The sequence below is a fragment of the Tamandua tetradactyla genome, chromosome 6 (genome assembly GCF_023851605.1).
Source record: "Tamandua tetradactyla isolate mTamTet1 chromosome 6, mTamTet1.pri, whole genome shotgun sequence".
Classification (NCBI taxonomy): Eukaryota; Metazoa; Chordata; class Mammalia; order Pilosa; family Myrmecophagidae; genus Tamandua; species Tamandua tetradactyla.
In genome coordinates this window covers 50,049,062-50,061,404 of record NC_135332.1, presented here as the reverse complement: position 1 = coordinate 50,061,404, position 12,343 = coordinate 50,049,062, and the positions used below count along the sequence as shown (strand labels likewise).

At 36.1% G+C, this 12,343-nt stretch overlaps 1 protein-coding gene across 4 annotated transcripts in view; it reads right to left on the bottom strand.

The window, feature by feature from the left end:
* NF1 (neurofibromin 1) overlaps positions 1-12,343 on the bottom strand; it is a 354,325-nt gene that overhangs the window by 153,855 nt on the left and 188,127 nt on the right. For all 4 annotated transcript variants that reach the window (XM_077165250.1, XM_077165251.1, XM_077165252.1 and 1 more), the window contains exon 30: positions 2,434-2,569. In XM_077165250.1, the coding sequence (XP_077021365.1) occupies positions 2,434-2,569 (136 nt within the window). The remainder of the gene's footprint in view (positions 1-2,433; positions 2,570-12,343) is intronic.

The following is a 12,343-nucleotide window of genomic DNA, read 5'->3' as shown; positions in this document are numbered from 1 at the left end:
CAGTTGGCCATTTCTATATAATTTTAACCAAAAGTCCACTAAGTAGGGAAGATGTATAAAATAACAGAGCTAATGAAGGCATGATTTAAAAAGGCTTAATAGTCAAAATATGAACTCAAGAAAAAGAGCTGAAGCTCAGAGAAAAGATTAGCTAGCGATATACTCACTTAGCTTTCAAAATTTCCCCAGTGGGTCCCAAAGCAGGAGCCATGTTTACTAGAAAAAGAAAACAACAATCTACTACTGTCCCTCCCAGCAAAACATAAAAGTTAAAAGGTATTGACCATTATGTCACGGCCAAAGTCAAAAGGACAAGAAAAAGCGAGAGGAGGAAAGATGAATAAAAACAAAAAAGCAAACCAAAGACAAAAATACGTTTGGAGGGAAACTCAAGAATATTTTGAGATCAAAATTTGTTTCTTTCTCTTTAAATTAGTGGACGTGAAATTCCCTGTTAGAGAGTTACTTGTTAAAAAACTAACCTTATGTATGAATACCAACAAAGGATACCTTGCTCCATACTATACATTCTAACAATGTTAAGGTTACCCAATAGCTTAAAACAATTCACTGAACAACACTTCAATAATGTTCCTACAGAAAATAATTTTATGTGAAATTTTGATATGCTAGTTCAGGTCTGTTATTGAGATATTTTATTATGGTGCGTTTCAAAAAGTACAATACACCGTGTTTAATAAGCCACCAATTATCACTTGGATCTATTTTCTAAATTATTTTCACTATTTCCCTCCCTTCCCAACCTCAAAAGGTGTCGAGAATCTTTTTTACTAGCTTGGGTTTGAGTAGGAGGCACTGGGAAATTCATTTCTTTATTACATAATTCCTAAGTATTTACTAAGTACTAAGCCTGTACTTCTATCACCTTATCAGAATCATGGTCTCAAATTGGTCTACAAGTTTGCTGGTGATACAAAAGGATTTTTCTTTTAGGATAACAACCATATGAAGAATTTCTATCCAAATCTACCTCTAATCAGGGAGTCAGTTCCAATTTACTCTTTTTTTGGGGGTGCATGGTCAGGGAATCAAACCTGGGTCTCCCACATGAAAGGTGAGCAACACCTCCAATTTACTTTTAATCTGCTGAAGTCAAAGCCACTGATATTTTAGAAACTAATTTCCTCTATAGGTCAACCAAGAAATTCACTCATACTAGTCTAAATATGTACTATTTTGTGACTGCCCAGTTTTATATAAGCAGAAAAATTACTGAATTAGATTTAAGGAGAAGCCTGGCTAATGCCCAAACTTAAGAGATTGTTCACTGCTTTAAAATTTCATAAAATAACTAAATGACTCTCTAGCCTCAGATTTAACAAGCTGAAAAATTTGTGGGGCTCTCCTAAGTTTTCCTGAGCTTTTTGAAATGTCAGAAAAAGTTGCAATAAATTAATAGAGACTTAGCGCTAAGTATGCTTTATCATCTACATATACAGTGAAAAGCTTTTTTATAGACACATCAGATACATCTTTATAAATAGCAATGGGGGGAAAATTCACACAGAGCAGGCTGAAATAGCTTTTGAAAATGGTGATTTCACTGACGCTGCTAGCGTTTCTAAGCAACTGAAGCCCTGTGCTAAAAACAAATGGCTGGGGGGTGACTCTGCAAAGAAAGAACAAAGGCATGGGTTTTGGGAAATACATAAAATTCTTTCCCTATACCCACCCTGTCCCACACTCCAGACCCACAAACGTTTCTTCCAGAATTACAGTTTATTCAAGCTAATGATAATTTACGTTAACCTCCTTTGCAATGAATTTAAAATCCTAAAAATGCACATACAATTCAAAAACAGTGGAAGCCATAAAAGGACACAGTCTGAATTTCCCCAACAAGAGGGGATTAATGTGGATATCTGAACTCAGAAGGGTTACTTGCATGACTAGGGTTAGAAAAGTAGAATACTTTGGTTTGAATGACAATGCAATATATTAAGTAGCATCCCACAAAAAATAACAGAACAATGAGTTCTGTAAAACCTGATAAAAACACATTTTAATATCTTAATAAGGAAATAAAAATACAGACTAAGCATTTTACAATGCAAACAGCAAGGAGCTGACCTGCCTCATTAATTTAGGCAAAAGAGAAAAATTCTGTTAACATATCACATTTCAGTCACATCCATAATATTCAAGAGACTTGCTATATTTTAAACTTACTCCCAATGCAAGTCACATTAACTATTTTAAAAGTATCCTCTCAAAGTACTTCAAACTATCACCTAAGTGATATTTAAGTTTCTTTCAAAACCAGTTCCAACAGCAATTCTTAATTATTACTCGTCAAACTCGACTCAGTGTGGTAGTCAGCCATCCACTATCAACAGCTAAATCCCTCCTTGGTGAAGCATTCTTCTTAATTTAGCTTTGCATTAAAATGATAATCTCTAATTTTAAGTATACCTGATATAAACAGTGGCAAACACTTCGAAGCTGAGGGGGAAACTCTGAAGAGGAACTGATGATGGCATGGAAGAATTTTTCAGTCATCTGAAGGAGATTGCGCTGGTTTTCCTCAAGGCTCTCTGACTGTTCTAACCTACAAAAAATTTAAAAGTAAAGGTAAAATCAAAGGCTTCTGCTAAAAGCAAAATGACTCCTCAAAAGAGACTTCTGAAGAGATATTCAGCCAAATGCACAGTATGGACCTTTCTGGGATCCTGATTTGAACAAACCCAAAGGCAAAAAAAGATAATTTTAAGACAACTGGGAAAAATGTAATTCAAAATTGGCCTTACATATTATTAGGGAGTATTTTTTTCATTTTATTGCATGATAATACTTGGTTATGTTTCTTTAAAAATTGATTTCTATGCAAAAAATATGATTTCTAGGCAAAAAACCAAGGGAAAAGATTAAAAAAGAAAGCATACATATACATTAATGATGTGGGTTTTTAAATTTTTCATAAGCAATAACTCAATTCAACTTTCATTTTTCACTCAACATTAGGAGAAATAATAAGAATGCTTACTTTATGGCATTTAAATTTTACCAAACGGCTGTCAAATCTACAAGGCTTTACTTGGGCTCCCCAACTGGCCTAACGTGAACTCCAGAAACACATGCCTTATGACACCCACTTGAAGCTTTTTGAAGGAAACATTCATCTTTGATGCCTTACCAATACTTACTAAAGCAAGTATTCAGTAAATACTTGTTTCCAGTCTCTCAACTAGTAACTTTTTATTGCTATACTAATTACATATTACATTATTTCTGGGACACTTAAGTCAGATATACACTATCACTCTAGATTCCTCACAGCTCACTGTTGTTCAGCATATAAATACAGTTGAGTTCAGAAATTAATAGCAATTGCAAGGTGGGAAAGAGTTCCTAGAACAGATGGGTTCCAAAAGAGGGACAGAATCTGCACAGATAAAAAGTAGGTAGAGATTTCAGAAAAAGATATTAGGCAGGACAAGTACTAAAATTCAAATCTGATAAATATTTATCATGTATCTATTCGCCATCCTGCTGCCACCTGCTGAGAATTCAACAGTAACTGCCCCTTTCTTTTTTTAGAGGAAAGACATGTACATAAGCACTGCACACCAAGTAACAAATACAATAATTCAAGGACATTTATAGCAGAGACAGACATGATTAATTCACCATGGCTGTGGTTACAGATATGCAAAAAGCAGAAAATAAATCTGGAATACATGAATAATTGAAAAGAAAATGGCCTAAATGTTGGAGAATAATTCAAGTAAGATCAGAAACAAGAGCCCTGAACAGCATCAGAAAAGCAATGATGTAAGGAGAATCTGTAGAAATTTATGTAGGATGAACTGTGCTGGGGAGGGCTATATACAAGAAAAACAGTCAAGAAGCTAAATTAGTTCATTCAAATCTAAGATATGGATGCCCTAGGAGTTTTTGTGGTATGAAAGAAAATGTTATCTATTTATCAAGGAAAGAAGAGATCCTAGAAATATTGACCAATCTTCTCTACTCTGTGGGAACTAACTTTTTTTTAATGAGCTAGCATAGCATGCTGGAAAATAAGACAGGTTTGCATTCAAATGGTGATGAGATAATTCTAGTCCATATCAGGTATTTCTTGAATATACTTCGTAGCCACAATACTCTCTTGCCTCCTACACACCAATGGTGCCTTGCTGACTACTGCAGTAATTCTGATCTATGATGTATCATCATATTCAAATATTTAAGTGCTTACATTTATAAAACTTTTCCCTGATTTTCAAAGAACCAGCTTTTGGTTTTGTTGATTTTTCTCTGCTGATAACCTGCTTTCAATTTCTTTTATTTCTGTCCTAATTTTTCTTTCTTTATTCTGCTTGTTTTAGATTTATATTACTCTTTCTCTAGATTCTTAAGCTGAAAGCTTCATTGACTGATTTCAGGTCTTCCTTTTCTAATATTTGCATTTAATGGTACAAATTTTCCTCTAAGTACTGCTTTTGTTGCATCCCACTAACGTTAAATTGTATTTTATTTTCATTTAGTTAAAAATATTTTAAAATTTCTCTTAAGACTACTTCTTTGACCCATGTGTCCTATAAAAGTGCATTGTTTAATCACAAATATTTTGGGATTTTTCAGGTCTTTCTGCTATTAATTTCTAGATTTAATCTAATCTAAGAACATACTCTGTATAATGTCTACTCTTTCAAATTTGTTTTAGTGTGTTTGTGGTACAGAATGTGGCGATCTTGGTAAATGTTCTACACGATTCTGAGAAGAATTTGTATTCTGCTACTGTTAGATAAGGTATTCTAGGAATGTCAATTAGATGCAGTTGACTGATGGTGTTGTTCAGTTCAACTATATCCTTAATTCTTTTCTGTCTGCTGGATCTGTCAATTGCTGACAGAGGTGTGTTGAAATCTTCAACATATTACAGTGGTTTCTGTCTATTTCTCCATGCAGTTTTATCAGTTTTTGCTTCACATGTTTTTATACTTAGTTGTTAGGCACATACACGTTAAAGAAGTGTAATGTCGGGCGGGCCATGGTGGCTCAGCAGGAAGAGTTCTTGCCTGCCATGCCGGACACCCGGTTTGATTCCTGGTGTCAGCCCATTAAAAAAAAAAGACTGTAATGTCTTCGTGGAAAACTGACCCCCCCTTATCATTTTGTAGTGTTCTTCTCTAACTCTGATAATTTTCTTGTTCTTAAGTCTGCTTTGTCTGAAATTAATATAGCTACTCCAGCTTTAGTTTGGTTAATATTACCATAGTATTTCTTTCTCCATTTTTATTTTTAATTTCTCTATGTCTTTATAATTACAGTGGATTTCTTTTAGACAACATATACTTGGGTTTTGAATTTTTATCCTGTCAGTCGTTTAACTGGTATATTTAGGCATCTACATTTAAAGTGATGATTGATATAGTTAGATTAATATCTACCATATTTGTAAATGTTTTCTATTCTTTGCATTTATGTTTTATCTCCCCTCTTTTTCTGCCTTCTCTGTTTTTAACTGAACATTTTATATGATGCCATTTTCTCTCTTTTAGCATATCAGTTACAAGTATTTTTTAAATCTTTTTTAGTGGTTGTCCTGTAGCTTGCAATGTACATTTATAAGTAATCTAAGTTCACTTTCAAATAACACTGTAAGGGTAGTGCACGTATTCCTAGTTCCTTCTTCTGTCTGTTATAACACTGCTGTCATTAATTTCACTTGTCCATAAGTGATAATCACCTAATGCATTGTTGTTATTATTTGAACAATTATCTATTTAACTAATTAAGAATAAGAAAATAAAAGATCTTATTTTACCTTCATTTATTCTTTTTTTTTTTTTTTCTTTTTAAAAACATATTTTTATTGTGAAAATAACATACATGCAAAAAAAAAAGAAATAATTTTCAAAGTAAAATTTGACAAGTAGTTACAGAACAGATTTCAAAGTTTGGCATGGGTTACCATTCCACATTTTCAGGTTTAATGAAATTCTAGCTGCTCCAAAACACTGGAAGCTAAAATGAATATCATTATAGTGATTCAGAAGTCACACTCATTTGTTAAATCCTATCTTCTCTGTTATAATACCTCCTTCTCTTTTTTTTTAATTTTTTTATTAATCAAAAAAAAGAAAAGAAATTAACACAACATTTAGAAATCATTCCATTCTACAAATGCACTCAGTAATTCTTAGTATCATCACATAGATGTATGATCATCATTTCTTAGTACATTTGCATCGATTTAGGAAAAGAACTAGCAAAACAGCAGAAAAAGATATAGAATGCTAATATAGAGAAGAGAATTAAAATAATAATACTAATAATATATATATATATAAAGGAAAAAGAAAAAAACAAAAACAAAAGATACAAACACACAAACAAACAAACAAAAAACCATATTTCAGGTGCAGCTTCATTCAGTGTTCCAACCTAGTTACATTACACTTAGGTATTATTGTGCTGTCCATTTTTGAGTTTTTGTATCTAGTCCTGTTGCACCGTCTGTATCCCTTCAGCTCCAATTACCCATTATCTTACCCTGTTTCTAACTCCTGCTGGTCTCTGTTACCAATGATATATTCCAAGCTGATTCTCGAATGTCGGTTCACATCAGTGGGACCTTACAGTATTTGTCCTTTAGTTTTTGGCTAGACTCACTCAGCATAATGTTCTCTAGGTCCATCCATGTTATTACATGCTTCATAAGTTTATTCTGTCTTAGAGCTGCATAATATTCCATTGTAGGTATACGCCACAGTTTGTTTAGCCACTAATCTGTTGATGGACATTTTGGCTGTTTCCATCTCTTTGCAATTGTAGATAATGCTGCTATAAACACTGGTGTGCAAATGTCCGTCTGTGTCTTTGCCCTTAAGTCCTTTGAGTAGATACCTAGCAGTGGTATTGCTGGGTCGTAATCCATTGTGCCATTCTATGTCTTTTGATTGGGAAATTCAGTCCATTAACTTTTAGTATTATTACTGTTTGGATAATATTTTCCTCTACCATTTTGGCTTTTGTATTATATATATCATATCTGATTTTCCTTCTTTCTACACTTTACTCCATACCTCTCTCTTCTGTCTTTTCGTATCTGACTCTAGTGCTCCCTTTAGTATTTCTTGCAGAGCTGGTCTCTTGGTCACAAATTCTCTCAGTGACTTTTTGTCTATAAATGTTTTAATTCCTCCTTCATTTTTGAAGGACAATTTTGCTGGATATAGGAGTCTTGGTTGGCAGTTTTTCTCTTTTAGTAATTTAAATATATCATCCCACTGTCTTCTAGCTTCCATGGTTTCTGCTGAGAAATCTACACATAGTCTTATTGGGTTTCCCTTGTATGTGACAGATTGTTTTTCTCTTGCTGCTTTCAAGATCTTCTCTTTCTCTTTGACCTCTGACATTCTAACTAGTAAGTGTCTTGGAGAACGCCTATTTGGGTCTATTCTCTTTGGGGTGCGCTGCATTTCTTGGATCTGCAAATTTAGGTCTTTCATAAGAGTTGGGAAATTTTCAGTGATAATTTCTTCCATTAGTTTTTCTCCTCCTTTTCCCTTCTCTTCTCCTTCTGGGACACCCACAACACGTATATTTGTGCGCTTCATATTGTCATTCAGTTCCCTGATCCCCTACTCAAGTTTTTCCATTCTTTTCCCTATAGTTTCTGTTTCTTTTTGGAATTCAGATGTTCCATCCTCCAGTTCACTAATTGTAGCTTCTGTCTCTTTAGATCTACCATTGTAGGTATCCATTGTTTTTTCCATTTTTTCTTCTTTGTCCTTCACTCCCATAAGTTCTGTGATTTGTTTTTTCAGATTTTCTATTTCTTCTTTTTGTTCAGCCCATGTCTTCTTCATGTCCTCCCTCAATTTATTGATTTGGTTTTTGAAGAGTTTTTCCATTTCTGTTCGTATATTCAGCATTAGTTGTCTCAGCTCCTGTATCTCATTTGAACTATTGGTTTGTTCCTTTGACTGGGCCATATCTTCAATTTTCCGAGCGTCATCCATTATTTTCTGCTGGTGTCTGGGCATTTGATCAGATTTCCCTGGGTGTGGGACCCAGCTGGTTGAAAGCTTTTTCTGTGAAATCTCTGGGCTCTGTTTTTCTTTTCCTGCCCAGTAGGTGGCGCTCGTGGCGCTCGTCTGTCTGCACGGCAGTCGGCCCGGGAAACCGCGCATGGAGGCGGGGGTCGCTGGCCGCCGCGGCTTGGGAGAGTGCCGGTCCTAATTGCCCAGCTGGCCCGAAACGCCAAGCGTGATGGGAGGGCCCCGCTATCCAACGTTCCCAGTCAGACCGGGGAGCCACGTGCGTGGAGGGGACCCCAGTCGCCAGCCGCCCCGGCCGGGAAAACGCGCACCCCTCGGGTATCTCACTGCAGCAGATTCTCCCTGCCCGTTCAGCTGTTCCAGAATGGGGTACGCTGTCTTTTTGGTCTCTGTCGTGACTCCGGGAGCTGTTTCGTATTGTTTCTGTTTCTTTAGTTGCTTTTCTGGAGGAGGAACTAAGACCCGCGCGTCTTACTAAGCCGCCATCTTCTCCGGAAGTCTTCATTTATTCTTTAACACTCTTTCTTTATGTACGTAGATCTGAGTTTCTAAACAAAAATTGTTTCCTTCTCTCTGAAGAACTTCTTTTGACATTTCTTGCAAGACAGGCCTATCAACGATAAATTCCATAGTTTTTGTTTTTCTAAGAAAGACTTATTCCTACTTCAGATTTGAAGGATGACTTCACTGGATACAGAATTCTAGGTTAATGTATTTCTTCTTTCAATACTTTAAATATCTCACTCCACTTTCTTGCTGCTTGCATAGTTTCTAAAAAGAAACCTGATGTAATTCTTATCTTTGTTCCTCTTTAGATAACGTGGGTATTTTCTTTGGCTTCGTTAAAAATGTTCTCTTTATCTTTGTTTGAATGATATACATAGGTAGAGATTTTTGGTATTTATTCTTCTTAATGTCTATCATTAATTTTGGAAAATTCTTAGCCACTATTACCTTAAATATTTCTTCTCCCTTTCTTCATATGCTACACCTTCTGTAACTGTCCCATAGTCCTTAAATATTCTGTTTGACTTTCTTCTTGTTTTCTTTTGTGTTTCAGTTTGGAAATCTTCTGTTGACATATGTTCACACTCAATGATTCTTTCCTTGGTCATGTCTAGTTTACTGATAAGCCCAAAGGCAGTTTCCATTTCTGTAACACTAGTTTTGTTTTTCTTTTTGTTTTGGCATGCACGAGCGCTGGGAATTGAACCTGGGTCTCTGGCATGGCAGGCAAGAATTCTGCCATTGAGCCACTGCTACACCTCCCCCTACAGTAGTTTTCTTTCTAGCACTTCTTTTTGATTCTTTCTTAAAGTTTCAATCTCTCTGCTTACATTACTTACCTGTTCTTATATCTATCTATCTATCTATCTATCTATCTATCTATATCTATATCTGTTGCAGTGTTTTCTTTTTCTTTTTTAATTGTGAAATATAACATATACAGAAAAAAAGCAAAAAATATCCAAGTACCTATACATTTTAACAAGCAATTATAGAACAGATTTTAAAGTTTGGTATGGGGCACAGTTTCATGATATTTTCTTCTAGCTGCTCCAAGAAACTAGAGACCAAAAGAAATATCAATATAATGATTCAGTAGTAATACTCATTTGTTAAATCCTATAGTCTCTGTTTTACTTTTCTTTCTCTCTTTTTTTCTTTTCTTTTTTTTTTTTGTGAAAAATAACATATATATCAAAATGAAATAAATTTAAAATACATTGCAACAACCACTGGTAGAACAAATTCAGAGTCTGGTATGGGTTACAATTCCAAAATTTTATGTTTTTACTTCCAGCTGCTATAAGGTATTGGAGACTAAAAGAAAAATCAATATAATGATGTAGCACTGATAATCATTTGTTAAACTCTATCTTCTCTGTATAACCCCACTGTGCTGGTTTGAAATGATATATGTACCCTAGAAAAGCCATGTTTTAATTCTAATCCCATTTTGTAAAGGCAGCCATTTCTTCTAATCCTATTCGGTATTGTATGTTTGAAACTGCAATTAGATCATCTCCCCGGAGATGTGATTTAATCAAGAGTGGTTGTTAAACTGGATTAGCTGGAAGCATGTCTCTACCCATTTGGGTGGGTCTTGATTAGTTTACTGGAATCCTATAAAAGAGGAACCATTTTGGAGAAAGGGAAATTCTGAGAGAGCAGAGCAGAATGACATAGCCATGAGAAGCACAGTCAACCAGCCAACGACCTTTGGAGATGAAGAAGGAAAATGCCTCCCAGGGAGCTTCATGAAACAGGAAGTCAGGAGAAGAAACTAGCAGATGATGCCGTGTTCACCATGTGCCCTTCCAGATGAGAAAGGAACTCTGACCATGTTTACCATGTGCCCTTCCAGATGAGAAACTCTGTGTTCACCATGCACCCTTCCCCTTGAGAGAGAAACCCTGAACTTCATTGGCCTTGCTGAACCAAGGTATCTTTCCCCAGATGCCTTAGATTGGACATTTCTATAGACTTGTTGCAATTGGGACATTTTCTCAGCCTTAGAACTGTAAACTAGCAACTTATTAAATTCCTCCTTTTAAAAGCCAGTCCATTTCTGGTATATTGCATTCCGACAGCTAGCAAACTAGAACACCCACCATCCTCTTTGATCTTTCTCCCACTCTTTAGGGGTATTTGGGCTCTGCCCAATCTAAATACTTCACTTTGGAAGGGGCTGTCAATAATATGGGATAGGGGAATGGATCTAGCTGATGTTCTGGATAGACTGGTTCCTCCGTATTTCAGGATTTATCTGGTCCAGGGATCCATCTTGAGGTTGTAGGTTTCTGTAAAGTTACCCTAATGTATGGAACCTTTCCAGATACTTATATAATGTCCTAGGCATTCTTTAGGATTGCAGGAATGGTTTTAGTTAGGGTTTGGCAAGTTATGATAGGCAGCAATGTCTAATTGAAGCATGCATAAGATTGATCTCCAGTGTAACCTCCTGACTCTATTTGAACTCTCTCAGCCACTGATACCTTATTTGCTATACTTCTTTTCCCCTTTTGTTCAGGAAGGCATTGTCGATCCACAGTGCCAGAGCCAGGCTCATTTCTGGGAGTTATCTCACAAATCGCCAGGGAGATTTTCACCTCTTGATGTTATGTTCCAAGTAGGGGGTAGGGCAATGGTTTCATTTGCAGAGCTGGGCTTAGAGAGAGAGGGGCCACATCTGAGCAACAAACGAGTTCTCTAGAGGTGACTCTTAGGCATACCTACAGGTAGGCTAAGCTTCTCTGCTACTTACATAAGCCTCACAAGAGCAAGTCTCAAGATCAAGCTTGGCCAATAGATTTGGATGTCTGTAATGTCTGACACAGTATCCAGGGTTTCCCTGGTGGTAAAGCTTAATACTTCCATATTTTTTCTCCCGTTCCTCAAGAGCCTTTGTCAATACTCTTTGATTATCTGCTTAATATACTCTGGGATATATCCAGGCATTACATTAAGCTATATAAGATTAAAGGCTCTTATTCTTATCCTGGGCTGTGTCTGAATTGTTTAAATGATCTACCCAGACAGTTTGAGTTAGATTATGTGCTATAGAAAACCTAGATTCTTAACATAAAAAAACTTTCTTCCTTTGGTCTCAAAGAGTAAGTGAAGTTCTAAAATACAAGCATTGTCTTCCTTACCCCTGTATTCTGAATAACCTTAATCCTGACCCACTCAGCTTCATTCTTCTCTCCTAACTACCAGGTTATACATACATAAAATAGCTCCTCAAAATCCAGAGACAACAATTACCACTCCAGACTAAATGTGACTGCTATAAGAGCTTGTTTTAGTTTGCTAGCTGCTGGAATGCAACATACCAGAAATGGAATGGCTTTTAAAAACGGGAATTTAATAAATTGCTAGTTTACAGTTCTAAGGCTCAGGACAATTAATGCAAGTCTACGGAAATGTCCAATCAAAGGCATCTAGGGAAAGACACCTTGGTTCAAGAAGGCTGATGAAGTTCAGTGTTTCTCTCTCAAGTGAGATGGCACATGGTGAACACAGTCAGGGGTTCTCTCTTGGCTGGAAGGGTACATGGCGAAAACAGCATCATGTGCTAGCTTTCTCTCCTGGCTTCCTGTTTCATGAAGCAACCCGGGAGGTGTTTTCCTTTTTTATTTCCAAAGGTCGTTGGCTAGTGGGCTCTCTGCTTCTTGTAGCTATGTCATTCTACTCTCTCAGAATCTCCCTTTCTCCAAAATGGTTCCTCTTTTATAGGACTCCAGTAAACTAATCAAGACCCACTCAAATGGATGGAGACATGATTCCACCTAATCCGTTTTAATAACCAC